Source organism: Ctenocephalides felis, unplaced genomic scaffold (assembly GCF_003426905.1).
Source record: "Ctenocephalides felis isolate EL2017-DRISC unplaced genomic scaffold, ASM342690v1 CF-g0.4_SCAFFOLD_01886, whole genome shotgun sequence".
Taxonomy (NCBI): domain Eukaryota; kingdom Metazoa; phylum Arthropoda; class Insecta; order Siphonaptera; family Pulicidae; genus Ctenocephalides; species Ctenocephalides felis.
In genome coordinates, this window is record NW_020538040.1 from 27,274,930 (window position 1) to 27,292,427 (window position 17,498).

The window sequence follows — 17,498 nt, forward strand, 5'->3', positions numbered from 1 at the left end:
ATGGCATTCACATTTCCTTGAGATTCAGAGATTTATTTAATTTACTTCAAATATAGTGTTTTGGGCTTGCGAAATCCTTGAAAAAACAAATCAATTTGGGAACTTATATTCATAGATAAAAGAATATAAGCAAATATACTCTTATTTGCTTATATTCAACTTTATATTGTGATCCCGTTGATGGCAAATTATTTTTTGTCGTTAGTATAATACAAATTCCTGTATACCGGCAACAAAAAATATTAGTAAATGCAGCTTTTATCAAAAGAAATTTCTGTAGAATATTCTTCTAAATAGTGAAAATGATGGAATTCCTAATGTGTTAATAGATTGCTTTGGAACTATTGCTTCGTGATTATCTTTTCATCTTTTGCGCGTCCATTAAATACATTACGAGTTTTTACATGCAGAGTTGAAACGGATGATTGTTTTTATGATAAATGTATTAAATCAATTTCGTTTCAAATTCAAATTTGATATGAGTGTATAAAAGTATAACTTGTCGAGTGTTGACACTTAAACACAACTGACACTTAAGCAAAGTGTTTCTCAATATAGGTGTTTTGTGTTTGCAATATATTAAATTAAAAGGAATAGAATAATAATGCATTGTATGGGAATGCTAATATGCATTGGGTGCTACTTCCTTTTAACGAGTTCTCTAAATTTTTTTTTGCAAAATCTAATTATAAGAATATATGTGAAAAAAATGGTCGTGCTGATGTCGATGTTGACCCGCGCTCAACTGTGTTTTCTTTATTTTATGATTTTCTCTTGCCAACCTTGTCCGCACAACACAGATTGCGTACGTGTGCACTTTTCTGTACGTAACTAGCTGCGCTCGTTCTGTGTTGGTGCGAACAACATTGAATGGAGATGGCAAGCCGCTGCTCGCTAGCTGTAAAATTATCTGCAACGTAATGGCGGATCGATAATACTCTCTTGTGGTCTTAGAATGAAATTTATTTTGAACTTATGTTTGTTATGTAGAATGTGAATAATTTATAACGAAGGTGGTAATATTGATGAAACAATTTTTTGTCGTGCATTTTATCTTTGTGCATAGGATTTGGTCTGGATAGTTGTAGTTATGAGTTCATTAACTACATCGCAAATAAAGTGAGTTTAGTCATGTGTGAATAATACGAATATAAAACATAATATATAATATATGTATATATATATATATATATTTTTTTTTTTGAATAGTCTTGAATTTGATGTTGATATATATGTTTAATTTGAGTTTAATAATCGGGCGTAACATCAATAAAAATAATTTTATTGAATTTTAAATATTTTTATTGATGTTACGCCCGATTATTAAACTCAAATGAAACATATATATATATATATATATATATATATATATATATATATACGTATATTATATAGCTGTTATGCTTCATAAACGCATTATTTGCTTTGCATAAAAAATGTGTACGTATAAATTGTTATACTCGGCTTTTGCCATCTATTAGGTCATATACATGCATATTATATATATATATATATATATATATATATATATATATATATATATGCATGTTATATATGTTATATATTTTGGTTTAAACATCGGGCGTTACATCAATAAAAAAAATTATGAATGGTTTTTCTTCAGTGGAATTCAGTGGAATATTCTATCAATTATAATAATTAAACTAAGTAAATAATTTGTAATAGTTTAAAAATAAATATAATAAACTACTCTAAAAACACTAACAATTTGGCATCCTTAATTAATAAAACACTATTGCACCATGGTATTGAAATGTGCACTATTGTAATATATATATATATATATATATATATATATATATATATATATATATATATATATATATAGGCATTAGAACAAAACACGTAAATAAACATGAATAATATTTATCAAGTTATCGAAATTGTGTACTGACTGTAATTCCTTTAAAATATATATATATATATATATAAATATACTTGTCATAAGGGTTGCACAGGTGCTCAACAATTTGTGAGAATGGCAATAACTATGGAATTGTCATTTTTTTTTTAATTTTTGACACACTATTCAAAAACCATGTATTTGTTTCGTTCAGAGATATAAAGTCGTTTTTTTATTTAGTTCCTTATCGCTATGTAATTGAATATGCAACCCTTCAACAAACCTTCTTTGTGTAGGATATTTAGGGTTAAAAAATCGATTTAAATTATTCATATGATCTATAATCATATTTTTAAATTGTTTACCGTTTTTAATGTTTTTTTCTATCAGAAAATCAGAACAGTCAGTACACAGTTTCGATGAGTTAATAAATTTTATACATGTTTGTTAGAGTGTTTGTTGTAAACAACATTTTGTGGAAAAATATATTTTCCGGTAGTGCACATCTTAATACAATACTTCATGGTTCAATAGTGTTTCATTAATTAGGGATGCCAAATTGTGTTTTTTAAATTAGTTCATCATTATTTTTATTTTTATTCTATTTACTTACAATATTCCACTTAATGAAGGCTAGGATGTTATCCGAAACGTATTGATTTAAAATAAATTTTAAAAAATGCAATCACACAATTTTTATTGATGTATATGTATTTTCTTACTTATTAATATTTTTGTGCATCGAACTTCAAATTCCATAAATCAATAACAAACATATATTTAGAAATAGTTTCGGAACTAATTGCAAATTATTGCAAATTATTCATGTATGCGTCAATCTCCAGAAGAAATAACGTTCATGACAAAAATATAATAAAGAATATATTATATAAATCTTAAATATAGTTCAGATTTCAATGTGAAATAGAATTGAGAACTAAAATGATTTACCTGTGGATTTGTTTGAAAATAACTTGGAACTATTTCTGTGGTTAATAACTATCTTATCCACTTTTTAGTTAGATTTATTACCATCTGAATATTTCGTAGTTAGCTATTGTGCTATAGTATATGTTGTTTGATTCTAGTTAGATTGTTAATTTTATAATAGAAGATATGATTTTAACAGAATGAAATTATAAAGGAACAGCTTTGATTCTGTGTAAATTTAAAGTACGTAATATATAATATTAGAAATGCTATTTGTTAGGTTATTAGTAAAATTACATTTATTACAGAAAATGCAAAACCTATAATTTTTAATCTTCATGTATTACAAGTCGTTAATTGAGAGGCACTATTACAGATACAATATGTTTATACTTTTTTCATAAACATATAATTATCTTATCTAAATAGTAAGCACAAATTACATATTGCCGATAGACACGATATTGGCGTATATATAGTAAATACGATACAGGTGCATACATTAAAGGGCGCAACTAGTGTGAAATTTTCAAAAAATCGAATTTTCAATTTTTCCATATTTCGATAGGTCATACTTTTAAAAATAACATACCAAAATTTTAAATCGATATCTTAAATAGTTTTTGAGTTGCAGTCATTTAAAGACTATATATATAGTATATAGATAGTATAACCATCATTTTATCTTTAACCGCGTTTTTCTCGAAACAGCATTTTCCGAATTTGCTGTAGCGATTACTCAAAAACAAATGATCCGATCACTATCAATTTTTTTTTACATGTTCTATGTATAGTTCTCCGTAAATTGAACTATCGATTTTTTGATCGGATCAAAAATCGAATTTTGGCAGTCCAAAAACGACCAAAATTTTGGGTAAAATTCGAATTTTTTTTCTTAAAAACGCCGTCATTTTGTCAATTTTTGATTTTTTTTTCTTCATCGTAGTTTATTTTACAGACAAAAATTATCTAGTTTAACAAAAAAATTTCTTTTTTAAATTTCATCCACGTAGAAAGCCAAAATCACTGCAGCAGTGAAGGGCCATTTTTTTGTCGCGCCGTTGGAGATCGACGATAACTTAAAAAATATTTAATTTTTTTCTTCCCTAATATATTCCCAAAATTTTGAAATGATTGATAACGTAGTTTTTTTAAATATAAATTCCCAAAAATCATCTTTTTTTAGGCGGTTACACTAGTTGTGCCCCTTAAAAGTATATGTTGTAATAATGTTTATAACAATAAAATACATATGCGATTCCCTCATTTTTCGATTCTTACAATCTCCTTTATATCCTCAGACGCTCTTTTCGACATTCTCTTACTTTCGATTTATTGACATTGATCTTCAATCTATCATCTTTTCACTTCGACTATCCTGTTGTTTTTCGTTTTCTAATTTATTTCGGTAGTACTCGTTGATAAACAAGTATACTATGATTGTATTTGATATTATTAATTCTTCTTTCTCTAGTCAAAGAATTTTTGTTGCCTTCGAAAGACTCGTTACTAGCTATTCTCGAACAAATTGTGCAGAATTTGATATGCAGCCTTCTGGCAGGATTTTTCTCTGGGGTTCTAAGCTATTCGTATCGCTTTGGTTCAGTCTAAATTTCTTCATTGCATTTTGTCAAAGTTCTTTAGTTGACCTTGTCGACGTCTTTCTGCCAATCTGTAAATCAGACATACATGTCCTCATAATTCTCTATATTCCGTTAGCGATTTTATGTCTGCACATTTTTGTGGAAAATGACTCACGGATATGAATTGAAAACTTTTGAGAACTTTGTAATGCTTTTGTTTGAAAATATTTGTATATGATCTGAAATAATATCAAATTATATAACAAAATATACAAGATTCGTTAATTCTATAAAATAAAACAGATTTACATCATTTACAATATGAGAAATATCTCCGTGTAGTATGGGGACCCCGCTGCACAAAACTCGTATTCAACATACAATTCAGGACAATTCGTAGTGCGTTCTTTAGAAACTTATATAGTGTAGTATGGGAACCGCGCTATGAGAGACTCAGAGTTAGTACAAATTGCATCATTTTGATCGTGCTGTTATGGAGACTAAAGGTGCGTTCACACCTAACGAACGAACATGTCGAACAAGAAAATACAAAGAAGAACGAACAGGAACACGAACAAACGCGAAAAATTCCAAACGAACTTGAACAAGCGCTTAAAAGCAGTGAGCGCTTGAATTTTCGTTGTTCGTAGATGTTCCGTGAAACGTCAGTTTTATTATTGATATGGATGTAAGCTTTAATCATACGGCATTTTTACTGGTTTTTGTGTGATTTTTGTTCGTGTATATTTTGTAAATATACTGTAAATAAATTATTCAATTAATTTCACTCAGTTTTTGTATTTAATATTTATATTTTGAGTCGTTTTCTTTCCTCAGCATTCATATTCGGAGCAAGCTGAACATTCCAGGCTTGAGCTAACTATACTCAATTTTCAAACTCTCATCCTCAACATATATGTTGAATGTTTATGTATGATAACAAGTTTAATATTTACTTGTAAAGACTGCAATCATACTCTTCTTTTATCTATGACTGCAATTTCTTCTTTACTGCAGCTTCTGACATCCCAAACGTTTTGCCTACACTTTCCCAAGCATCGTTTTTTTTTCTAATAATTTTATAAAAAGGGTCTTTAGTCTCCCATATTATAGGAAACTTTTCTATTTCATTTATGAATGATAAAATTACGTCATTTGACCATTCCATAATTTATTCAAAATTTTCAAACTGTACACAATAATTAAAAGTAAATATTATTAAAATTTTCAAACATTAAAATTATTAACATTATTATTAAATTATTAAAAAATTATTATTAGATTATTAAAATTATTAAAACAAAAATGTTCGTTTGCGTTCGTTGAGACGTCCACACTGCACATACGAGTTCAAACATGAACGAACAATTCCCTTTGATGTACCGACAAGTTGCGGAACATTGCTCGCCATGTTTGTTTATGTTCGTTCGTGATCGTCGTGGCGTCCACACTATGCTGTTGCCGTTCGTTCTGGTACGTTCTTTTATGTTCGTTCGTGTTCGTTCGTGTTCGTTCGTTAGGTGTGGACGCACCTTAAGGAATACAACTTGAAGTAGGAGTAATGTGGACAAAATGACATGTATGACATAGACACAATTCAAAAATTGACGGGACGTAGTACTCAGTTCAAAAGTGTTCTTAGACAGCTATTATATAATCAGGCATGTCTAAAAGATAAAAGTCGATAACAAAACTTACAATAATACCCTTTTGATAACAAGTTCATAGAATCATTCATAGGTTGCGCAAGGAACTTATGGGCTGTTCAACAAAAATTGTGTAATAGGAAGTCCGTGTAGTCGGAGGGATGTCAGATTTTTAGCTCCGCGTAGTGTGGGAATCGTGTACCCAGAATGCCGTGTTAACGGAGGGTTTACTGTACATTCAAAAATAATAAAGTGGTAGTTTTGCGTGTTTACTCATTCTCGAATATTTTTGGATCCCTACTACGGAATAAAATTTTCTAAATATCAAAAAGAAAGAAACTTAAGTCGTAGAAATATACGTACATACGTGCCGTATTTAATATATATATATATATATATATATATATATATATTAAATGTTAAATATGAACAAAGGTCATCAGAATTCATTTTAGAGGCATGGTTTCTTCAGCAAAGTATCTTATTTTGATCCCTAGTATCCAAAAATCATATGTGCCTAAGTGACCTTAAAATCGACTCTCCCTAATATATATATATATATATATATATATATATATATATATATTAAATTTTTTATATAATTTTGATGTTGAAATATGTGAGATTCAGTCTTCACGGCAATAATAAAAATTAATCAATTAAAAAATTTGTATGACTTCAGTCTGCACCCGTGCATCGGAACACAGAATAGCGGGATGTACTTTACAATTCCATAACAAACTCATTCGAAAATTTATATATTGTTCAATTTAAAGTGACAAGAATTGGTTTTTTGGTGCATTGTGAACATTTATAATTATGAAATAATTAGGATTAATTCAATTACATGTAAGTCCATATCACTTCTTATATATTAGTTTTAATTAATAATTTCTATCTGTTCCTTCAAACTAGAGTCCACTGAAGATGACACAAAACAATGTGTCGAAACGTATGGAAAAAATAAAAATGATTTAAAGTCATACAAATTTTTTAATTGATGTATTGCCCTGAAGGCTGAATCTCATATATATATATATATGAGATTCGATGTTGAAACATATTTAAGAGTAACTAGCAGACCATTCGTCGAAATAAAAATGTAATAAAGTATTTAAAACCTTTTATTCATACGTTTTGAAACCTCAAAATCGTTTTAATTTTGTGGTTATTCATCATTATTTTTCCAAAAAAGTTTTTTTTCGAATATTGATACAATTTTAATTTTCTAAAAAAATTTCGTTTTTGTTCTGGTGTTGCTGAATGATGACACACATCTGGTGTCAAACATCACACAGCTGCAAATTTTTACTATTTTTCCAACAGATGGATTAGCTTAAATGTTGTATTTTTCTACATCAATGTTGTTAACTTTATTTCAGAATATTGACTTTGAAAATATGGCACTGACAAGGGACTGTGTTCACTAGGCTGAGATGAAACAAACTATTCCAAATGCCTTTGTACAAATTTGCGAGGTAAATAATTATTCTTATCTATTAAAAGTAGCATTATTATTAGTACTAGTACGTACAATTACTAATAGTAAAGCAATATTATGTACTATTAGTAACACAATGTTACATTAACATAACATTAGTCCTGATAAGACCCAGAAATATTTATTATGGCTTGCTTTTGAATGAATCAATAAGTGAATAAATAAATAATAGTAATAATACTATTAATAAAACATCAGCTTATAAAATAGTTACTCTTTTAATATGATTAAAATTTATATATATATATATATATATATATATATATATATATATTGAATTGCATAAATTCAATATTATTGATATAAATATTCAATTCAAAGTTTCAACATCGAACAAAAAAATTCTCAATACATATATATATATATATATATATATATATATATATATATATATATATATCTTTTACAACTATAAATGTTTCTTTTTTAGGAAACACACACGCAAACGACAGCTATGAATGCCATGGAACTAATGCAATTTTTGAATTCAGGTATATTTAAGTAGTTGAATTTACATGAGCATTATTGTAAATGATGAACTATCAAATTATTTGTTATTTAAAATTATAAATATTTCTCTTCAGTTTCTTTTCTCACCATTCACTTGAAATGAATGAGAAAATGTTAAAGATTTAGTTTTATTTTTAATTTATGTACTTTGTGGTTTGTAGGTTCTACCTGTGTAACCTCTAGAGTTAGTCGGCCTTTTTTGTGGACGAGGATGTGGGAAATGGCTGGTTCCACATTTCTTGTTCACTCAAAGAAAGAGGCATATTCTGTGATAAACAGCCCTTGTAGCTTTCAGTCCTTCAAGGTAATTATTTACATATTGCATATTTTTTAAATATTATATTCAATATATATGAAATTATTAAATATTTTCTTAAAGCAATGTAATAAAATAATTTTATTCTAAAAAATAATTAAATGTATTAATTTCAGGACTTATATATGGTGGATACACAATTCTTTCCCGGAAACTTCTGTTCTTCCATTTGCAATATGCTGAAAAAATCTTACCCATGCAATGATATGTGTATATTACTCATCCACCTTAAAGGAAGCAATTCACTTATATCTAAGATAACTTCTAAGGAATACAATATGCAATCTGTGAACATTAGAATAGCGTTAACAAATAATCTACATAAGGGTATCTTTAATAATAATATGGTGATTGATATTTGTTTGTCATCTATTCATGATGACTTAATTGATTGCAAAATACGTGATATCATTACGTACAATATGAATTATCAGTTCTTTAGTTCTGCCGTTACCGAATCAATAATCTTAGCACATCGAAATATTGTGATCACAACTAATCATTATAATGAAACAAAGTATAATAAAATTGGTGCTCTTTTGGAAGTTCAGAAACAATATCAAAGTCAGTGTATTACATATAATAAAAATAAATTAAATTTAGAAGATAAGTGTGTTAAACAGTCCAACATTCCTGAAAATATTGCCATTCTGAAAATGAGAAACAAAAATACTTCAAGCTTTACTGGATCATCAGATACTTATGATGATCAACCTGACAATTACAAGTCTGATTATGCTACTAACAGCGCTTTATTTAATATTTTATCTTACCAAGAGTCTGAAAGTCTATCAGGGATTGCATTCAGAATGAATGGTATATCTGTAAATCAAGAATCTTCAAAAAAATTGGCTTCTGGAAATGGTCAGAGTGATTTTATTTCAATGACAAATGATTTTAAGGATCTGACTGGAAATAAAAAATCATCATACCATGAACGCTGGGGAATATCGCCTCGTCTACGCTTGTGTGGTGGTGGTGAAAGTTCTTTAAATAGTGGTACTACTGGATGGGGAAGCCCACCTGGTTCTAATACTGGAAACGGTAATTAAATTATATAATTATATGAAATTGTTCAATGTATATTATAGCCTTATCTATTGTTCAGCTAATTCTGGAAATTGGGGTACAAGTGGTGGTCCTGGGGCTTCACAATCACAATGGAATGCTAACAGTGCAACTGGCACTCAACGTCCACCAACATCACAACCTGATGGTAATTCAAGTTCTCACTTTTAGTACTTTCTTCTTTTGCCATATTTATTTTTTTTCAACTTGTAGGATCTTCAAATAAAGCAAATGCAACTGCTTCGAACACTCAAAATGTTGTTCAAACTCAGGGTAACAATACTCAAAATAATAATGGTCCAAATTGGAGTACAAATACTGGCCCTACGGGAGCTAACACCAATCAATCAAAACCTGTTAGTTCTACGGGAAACTCAGCTTCAGGGCCTAATAATGGAAATATTAATACTTCCAATGCGCGTAAGTATCAATTTATTCAGATGGAAAAAGCAAAAGTTCTAAATTGAGTTAATAAATAGGGAAAACAAGAGTAATATACAAAGTTTTGAAATTTTTTTTATATAGTTTATTTTAATTTTTGTTCAAACTTATTTTGCCTTAACTCACTTGAAAAAATTATGCATTATAAGTTATACTTTAAAACTATGCTTGTTTTAGAAAACAGCAATTTAATAATTTGTGTTTACAGCTATAAACACTACTAGTAATGCAGGAACACCTGCCTCTGGAGCTTTATCAAGTACAACCACTAATCCCTGCAGTAACTCTGCAAAAAATCAGCTTGAACAGTTAAACACAATGAGGGAATCTTTATTCAGTCAAGATGGCTGGGGCGGGGTAAATCACTTACTTGTACTATATTATTCACGTAAAATATGCATCTGTATATGTAATTAGATACTAATGAGTTGTTTAAAAAATTGTCATTAATCTTTTGTCAATAGAGATATCTTCATATAAAGAGTATTGCTATTTTTCTGTGTGCTCACAGTGAAGTATAAAACTATTGGTAATACTTTTTTTTTCTTCTAATAGCAACATGTTAATCAAGATACAAATTGGGATGTACCTGGCTCTCCAGAACCTTCTGGACCAAAACCGGACCCTAGTGGTGGACCACCAGTTTGGAAACCCAGTATAAATAATGGTATATATTTACTTATACAGTATTATGAGTGGATTCACACTTTTATTTCCATGCCCTGTTTTATTGTCATATATATGGTTTGTTAAAGAGTTTTGTATAATTCAATTTATACATCACTTTTTATTTAAGTAATGTCAACTATGTCTCAATTATGATATTTATTTAGAATTTTATAACATAAATATAGATTTTTATATATATAATTTGTGGTAGCAGGTACTGATCTTTGGGAAGCAAATTTACGTAATGGTGGCCAACCGCCACCACAGCCTGCTCAAAAAACACCTTGGGGTCACACTCCAACTACTCACCTTGGTGGAACATGGGGAGAAGATGATGCCCCATCTGATTCAAATGTTTGGACTGGAGGCCCCACACCTCCACCTGCTCAATGGGGAACAAATAATGTTCCAAGTAGTGGTATGTGGGGAGGTATGAATGATTGTGCAATGTTAGATTTGTTTAATCAAATTATTAGAAATGTAATTATTATTTGTTGACATATTTTTTTTGATTATTAGTTTTTTTTGTAACTATTTAATTTGATCATATATAATATTTAGAACATAATTGGTGAAACTATGATTATACTGTAATAAGTATTCATAGGAATTTATAAATCCTTCAACGCCCAGTTTTTTTTTTATTAAATTCAATAAAATACAAAAAATAAGTTTTCAAATGACAACACATGACATAATAAAATATGTATTAAAAATCAGTGTTATATATTATCTATTATATATTTATATATATATATATATATATATATATATATATATATAGGGTAGGGTGGGGTTCAAAGAGCTAATTTGACTTTTATTGATTATACTGTACAAAGTAAACTAAATAAACTATATCATAATGCATACTACGTATCAACCAACGATTTTTTATAAAGGGGCCGTTCAAGTATTACGTAAGCACTATAGGGGGGGGGGGGGGGTTATTGATTTGCTTATTTATGTGATATTTTGGTGACAACTTTGCTTACTTTTGCTGACAAAGGGGGAGGGGGGTAAATAATTGTACTAAATCTGCTTACGTAATACTTGAACGATCCCAAAGTAAAAGTTACAGTTAAATAACAGTTATATAAACATATTGTAAAAGATAATATAGTTCATAACGAAACCTAAATTAAAACTTTTTACAACTATATCTAGTTAATAGAATCGTTCATAGGTTGCGCAGAAGAAACTCGTGCTTGTTGAGTGAGATTAGTGTTATCGGAGGGATGACTATATATATATATATAGATATAGTTATCAACTATATTATCTTTTACAATATGTTTATATAACCATGCCAGATTACATACTGTGTATGACTTCAGATTAATTAGTGCTATGGCATTTTCGCTTGCAGCCTTCCTAGAAAAAAAATCAGCTTGAATAACTTTTTGTTAGAAATGTTTTATTATTTAGCTTTTGTTTCATTTTCCTTTTATCATTTTCTAATATCAACCCTTGATTTTAATAAAAACAATTCATTTTTTTTTGTTGGTTTTTGCTATAATATTCAACCATTTAAAATTCTTATCAACCATTTTGAGGTTTACATCATTTTTATATTTAGTATTCAATATTGGCATTTGTCCTGATTATCTTTGCATCTGCAAGCCAAGCGCTTACTGATTCAACCATGCATGCCCTTCAATAATTTGTACACAAATTTATAACTTATAATGCCTTTTACCTCTTCGTCTCCATAGAGCGAGATAAAAATGTTGCGACTTGTATTAATTCTTAATCTATCATTGCACGGTTCCCATAAAACGCTATAGTAAGTTTTCATAGATCATACTACAAATTTGCCCAGATTTCATTTTGAATCTGAGATTTTTATAGCACGGTTTCACATGATATGCACTTGCGGTGTTAACAGAGGATTGACTGTATAATCCTTCATATAATAGATTTGTAAAAAAAATTATAAATTGCCAGAGTATATGAAACCTAAATTTTAGGATAGGCCACAAAGACAGTTATTTTTTCTCACTTATGAATACATTATTTTGCCCTTCCAAATGGACAATATGTAACTGAATTTGCATGTATGTTCTTATATGAGAGGAAGAAAGATTTATTTACAGATAGATCATGATATGCAAGAAAAGCATATCCAAAAATTATCCATCAATAGACCATTGCGAGTTTTTATTTACAACAAATACAAATAATTTGTCGTTAGTTTTAATACTTAGCGATATTAAATTAAGTTTTTCTACATTAATTACTGAGCATTGAAGGATTAAAAATATTTTGGGTTTTATCAAATAATTTATTTCAATTAATATTATATTTTAGATGAAATAGTTTTATATTTTGTAATCTTGGGTTTGAAATATTAATGAGGTGTTACATATTTGTACAAATTTATAAACATATTTACACAAATACATATTTGTACAAAATATATAAACTTTTCAAAAAATATATGATTAAGTTTTTGTGTTTTGGGTATGGATGAATTTTTTCATATTATTATAAAAAGTAATACAAATAAAATAATTATGAACAATTATTTTAGGTAATAAAAAAGAGAATGAATGGGGTAATAGTGCTAGCAGTGCTAACAGTAGTGGTGCCTCATGGGCTTCAGATTCCAGAATGGATCCTCGAGGAATGACAGATCCTCGTGAAGTCAGAGACATGAGAAATATGATGTTGGACCCACGTGTCATGGGAGGTAGTGATTTGCGTAATAATGGTGATATGAGAGGAGATACTAGAGGAATTTCAGGACGTCTCAATGGATCAACTGAAATGTGGGCTCATCAAATGGGTCCTAATAAAATGGTTCCACCAGGTAATATTCATTTTTTAATTTTATTCTCAGATTTTGATAAACTAAGGTTTTAAATCAAGATTTTTTAAAAAAGAGTATTAGATTGTTGAAACGTTGTCTATAAATACATATCATGCATGTTGCTTAATTTTATTTGTATTGTTACTGAAGGCCAGTGGAGTGTTGGTCCAAACGCAAAAGATATGATGTCTACAAAGTCATCGGGATGGGAAGAACCCTCACCACCCGTGCAAAGGCGCAACTTACCTAACTTTGATGATGGTACCTCTCTCTGGGGAGGTCAAAGTGCTGGTACTGGAGCTGCAGGTGGCAGTGGGAGATTACCAAGTGCTGGAAGTGGTGTGGGGTTGGCACACTGGAAAGAACCAGGTGGTGTAAACATGACTGGGAGAGGTGGAGGGCTAGGTAGTGGACCAGGTGGACCAGCACCAAATCGATTGCCTAACAAACCTGATCCCATGTGGATGTCTGGGCCTAGGTAATTAGAAATAGCTTTAGTATTATTCAAATTAATTAAAAAAACTGGTTGGTTTGGTATTTAGCCTTGAGGCAAGTTACATGAACTTTCCGATATGTGTAATTAATCGACTTAATCAATAAAAATAATTTGATTTATGAGTGATTAAAAGAATTCCGAGTGGATTTATTACATATGATTGAAAACGAACGAACACTTTGACTCTATTATTTTCTAATGGCAAATTTTCAAAAATCACCAGTTTTTATAATTGAACCAGTTTCCATAGGACTTTAATGGTTTACTATGTTCATTAAAACCAAGCACTCTATCGTTATATCAAGAAAATCGTCTAATTTTAATTTTAACAAACGTCAAAAAAACTACTCATTTTCTTAATCTCTGATTAACTTTTAAAATTAAACTACTTGTCGTAAGGCCATGATATTTCAGTAAGTTCTATAAGACCATGATATATATCGCCAAAAAAAGTTACATGAAAATCGACTTAAATTTTTTTTTCAACAGTTAATTACAAGAAAACGGCTTGGTAGATTTTCACCTAAAACTAATCAGTATCATTCCCAATTAATATCTTTCGAACAGTTTTTGATTTTTTAAAATCGATTCGGTAGTTTGAGCTTAAATGTGGACGAAAAGTTTAACACTTTTTTTCAAATTACAAAGAAACGGCTCGGCAGATCGTCTCACAAAACTGACAAATTATAGTCCTCATTGAGATACATCTAATGGCTTTTAAATTTATGAAATCGGTTCAGGCGTTTTTGAGAAAATGTCGATCAAAGGTTTAATTTTGTCAAATGTCAAAGAAACGATACTAATTTTTGCAAACTTTGACGATTTTTCAAAATTAAATGACTTGTAGGGCCGTAATATTTTAGTATGATCTACAAGACCATGGTATCTACCGTCAAAAAAAAAATCATGAAAATCGTCGAAATTTTTTTTAAAAAAACTTTATTACAAGAAAACGGCTGGGCCGATCTTTACCAAAAACTAATCAGCACGATTCCCAATCAATATCTATCGAACGGTTTTTGAATTTTCAAAATTGATTCATAATTACGGGCTAAAACGTGGACGAAAAATGTTTCACTTTTCTGCGATTTACAAAGAAACGGCCTGACCGATCGTCGCGCAAAACTTAGAAACGCTAGTCCTCATTGAGATACATCGAATGGCTTTTAAATTTTTGAAATCGATCCAGGCGTTTTTGAGAAAACGTCGATTTACGGCAAAAAATCGGTTCACACACACACACACATACTTTTTCCAAATTTGGTCTCATTCGATTCAGAATGGCTTGAAACGTCGAGAAAACATAAAATTAGCGAGTCGGATTTTTTGATGAAAACATAAACTTCTCCTTCGGGAAGTTAAAAAATTGTATATTTACTTTATAATATTTTCAGAAATGGTTCTTGGGATGAAAATCCACACAATTGGGATGATAAGGGAGGTATGTCTTGGACAGGTAGTGATAATAGTATGAACCCTGGAGGATGGGGAGGAGGTCCCAAAGTACCCAAACCTAGTGGATGGGCTGATAATGATATGCCTTCAGATTGGAAACCCAATCCACCCTCTAAACAACTCTCTAAGGAAATGGTTTGGAATAGTAAACAATTCCGAATACTTTGTGAGATGGGATATAAGGTAATTGATGTTTTAGATTTTAGGGTTACATACTCAAAATGTTTACGAAATTTATTTGTTACTTGGTTTATTTATTACTATATATTGAGCAAGACATAAAGAGTTAAATGATAAATGTTACTTTTATACTTATCTATAAAATTGACACTTGGTATTTCGTTGTGTTATACTAATTGTATTAAAATTGTTCTCACAGAAAGAAGATGTTGAACATGCACTACGTAATCGTGATATGAATTGTGAAGAAGCTTTAGAGTTACTTAGCCAATTCAGAGGTAATATGGGCAACGTAGACAATTGGGGACGTCATCGTGACGATGTATCTTTCGATCATCCTCCCAACAGGTTTCCTCAATCTAACATGCCTCTTGGAAATCCGGTTAGTTAATATTTAATGTATTTTGTTGTTTTCTATACGTTGAATTATTATACATACATTTTTAATATAACATGTTCCAATTTTTTTACATAATTTCAAACATCCAATGTTAGCAACCCTAAAGTGATTCTCTCAGAATAAATTCTTTCTGAATTTACTTTCTCCTTTTAATTATTGCTTTTATAGTTGTCTACATTATTTCTAAAACTTCATGATGCAGCATGGTAATATATTATATTTTTGAAATTAAATTTCCAGAGTGGAAATGGGCCAAATCTTCTCAATAATATGGGAGGTGCATCTTCAAATACTAACCCTGGTCTGGGTATAAATTCTAATATGTCAGCAATTGCTCCTGCTTTAGTACAGAAAATTGTGAATCAAACGCCATTCTCACAAAGTGGAAGGTTAGTTGATGCATTTTATCAAAACATATGTATATATACTAGAGTTGTTTATAAATTTTGTTGTATCTGACTTCCCGAAACTGGTACTAAATCTATTAACATATGCAGATATTTGCTTGAGATTTTTTACTAATACAAAGATTTTCATCGAAAGAAGCTGTTTCTTTACAACCTCACTTTCAATTTTGACTTTCTATGTATAAAATGACCCAAAATAATGCCATTTTGTATTTTCCATAAAATAAAAATAAAATATAACTGCAAAAATACAGAACAGTGAAATTATGTTTAAGTGTGCATGTAATTTGAGATTTGTATAATTTGTCTTAAGTATATTGTTTGTTTAAATCTAATCAAAATCATGTTTCATGACAGATGTCTTGAAGATGGAACATATCTATATGTGAGTGTGGGTGTATTTATACCTAAGATAACCGTTGAATTATAAAACTTTATCAAAGATTATATTTTTACCACTCTCTTAATCAATTTTGATTACAATCTACCCTGAGCAATATGTATACTCTGTATTTCATATGTGCTGATGTCCACACTTAAAACATTTTTAGAGCATGAAATAGATCAAATGAAATTTGTTAAACAATCACAGATATTATAAGTGTGTTCGAAAGACATGGATTGGAAATAGTTTTATTTTTCAGTGAAAGAAAAAAATTCATTTTATGAATAATAAGTTATTTCTAAACATTTTACTAAGTATTTGTTTCTCAATTTTTATTAAGTTGATTATTCACACATATCAGAAAGTTTATGTAACTTGCCTTAAGGTAAAATGTACCTTACAACTAGTTATGTATTAGTATATAAATAAAATATTTATTTCATGAAAACTTCTTAACAAAAGGTTATTTTTTATAGTCAGACATCACCATCTACTCTTCAGTTGCGCATGTTAGTTCAGCAAATTCAGATGGCCGTACAAGCTGGTTATCTCAACCAGCAGATACTTAACCAGCCTCTGGCACCACAAACATTATTATTATTGAACCAGCTACTTCAGCAAATTAAATCATTGCACCAAACTTTAGGTCGTGGAAATAATACTAATAGCCTTCATGTATCTGTTCAAATAACAAAAACTAAGCAACAATTCAGAATTTACAAAATCAGATAGCAGCACAACAAGCAATGTATATTAAGCAGCAAGCTGGTGGGCATATTCCGGGATCTACTGGACCACCGAATATTTCAAAGGACATGAAACCATTTCAAGCATGCAA

At 29.6% G+C, this 17,498-nt stretch overlaps 1 protein-coding gene across 1 annotated transcript in view; it reads left to right on the plus strand.

The window, feature by feature from the left end:
• The first annotated feature begins 781 nt into the window (after positions 1–781).
• LOC113374812 (trinucleotide repeat-containing gene 6B protein-like) overlaps positions 782–17,498 on the plus strand; it is a 17,818-nt gene continuing 1,101 nt past the window's right edge. The window contains 17 exon segments of the mRNA XM_026614777.1: positions 782–1,119; positions 7,406–7,501; positions 7,955–8,015; positions 8,196–8,338; positions 8,467–9,394; positions 9,459–9,566; positions 9,632–9,838; positions 10,068–10,216; positions 10,415–10,526; positions 10,743–10,958; positions 13,059–13,337; positions 13,488–13,815; positions 15,228–15,471; positions 15,668–15,850; positions 16,109–16,257; positions 17,137–17,366; positions 17,369–17,494. Coding sequence (XP_026470562.1) covers positions 7,460–7,501; positions 7,955–8,015; positions 8,196–8,338; positions 8,467–9,394; positions 9,459–9,566; positions 9,632–9,838; positions 10,068–10,216; positions 10,415–10,526; positions 10,743–10,958; positions 13,059–13,337; positions 13,488–13,815; positions 15,228–15,471; positions 15,668–15,850; positions 16,109–16,257; positions 17,137–17,366; positions 17,369–17,494 — 3,505 coding nt within the window. The 5' untranslated portion in view covers positions 782–1,119; positions 7,406–7,459.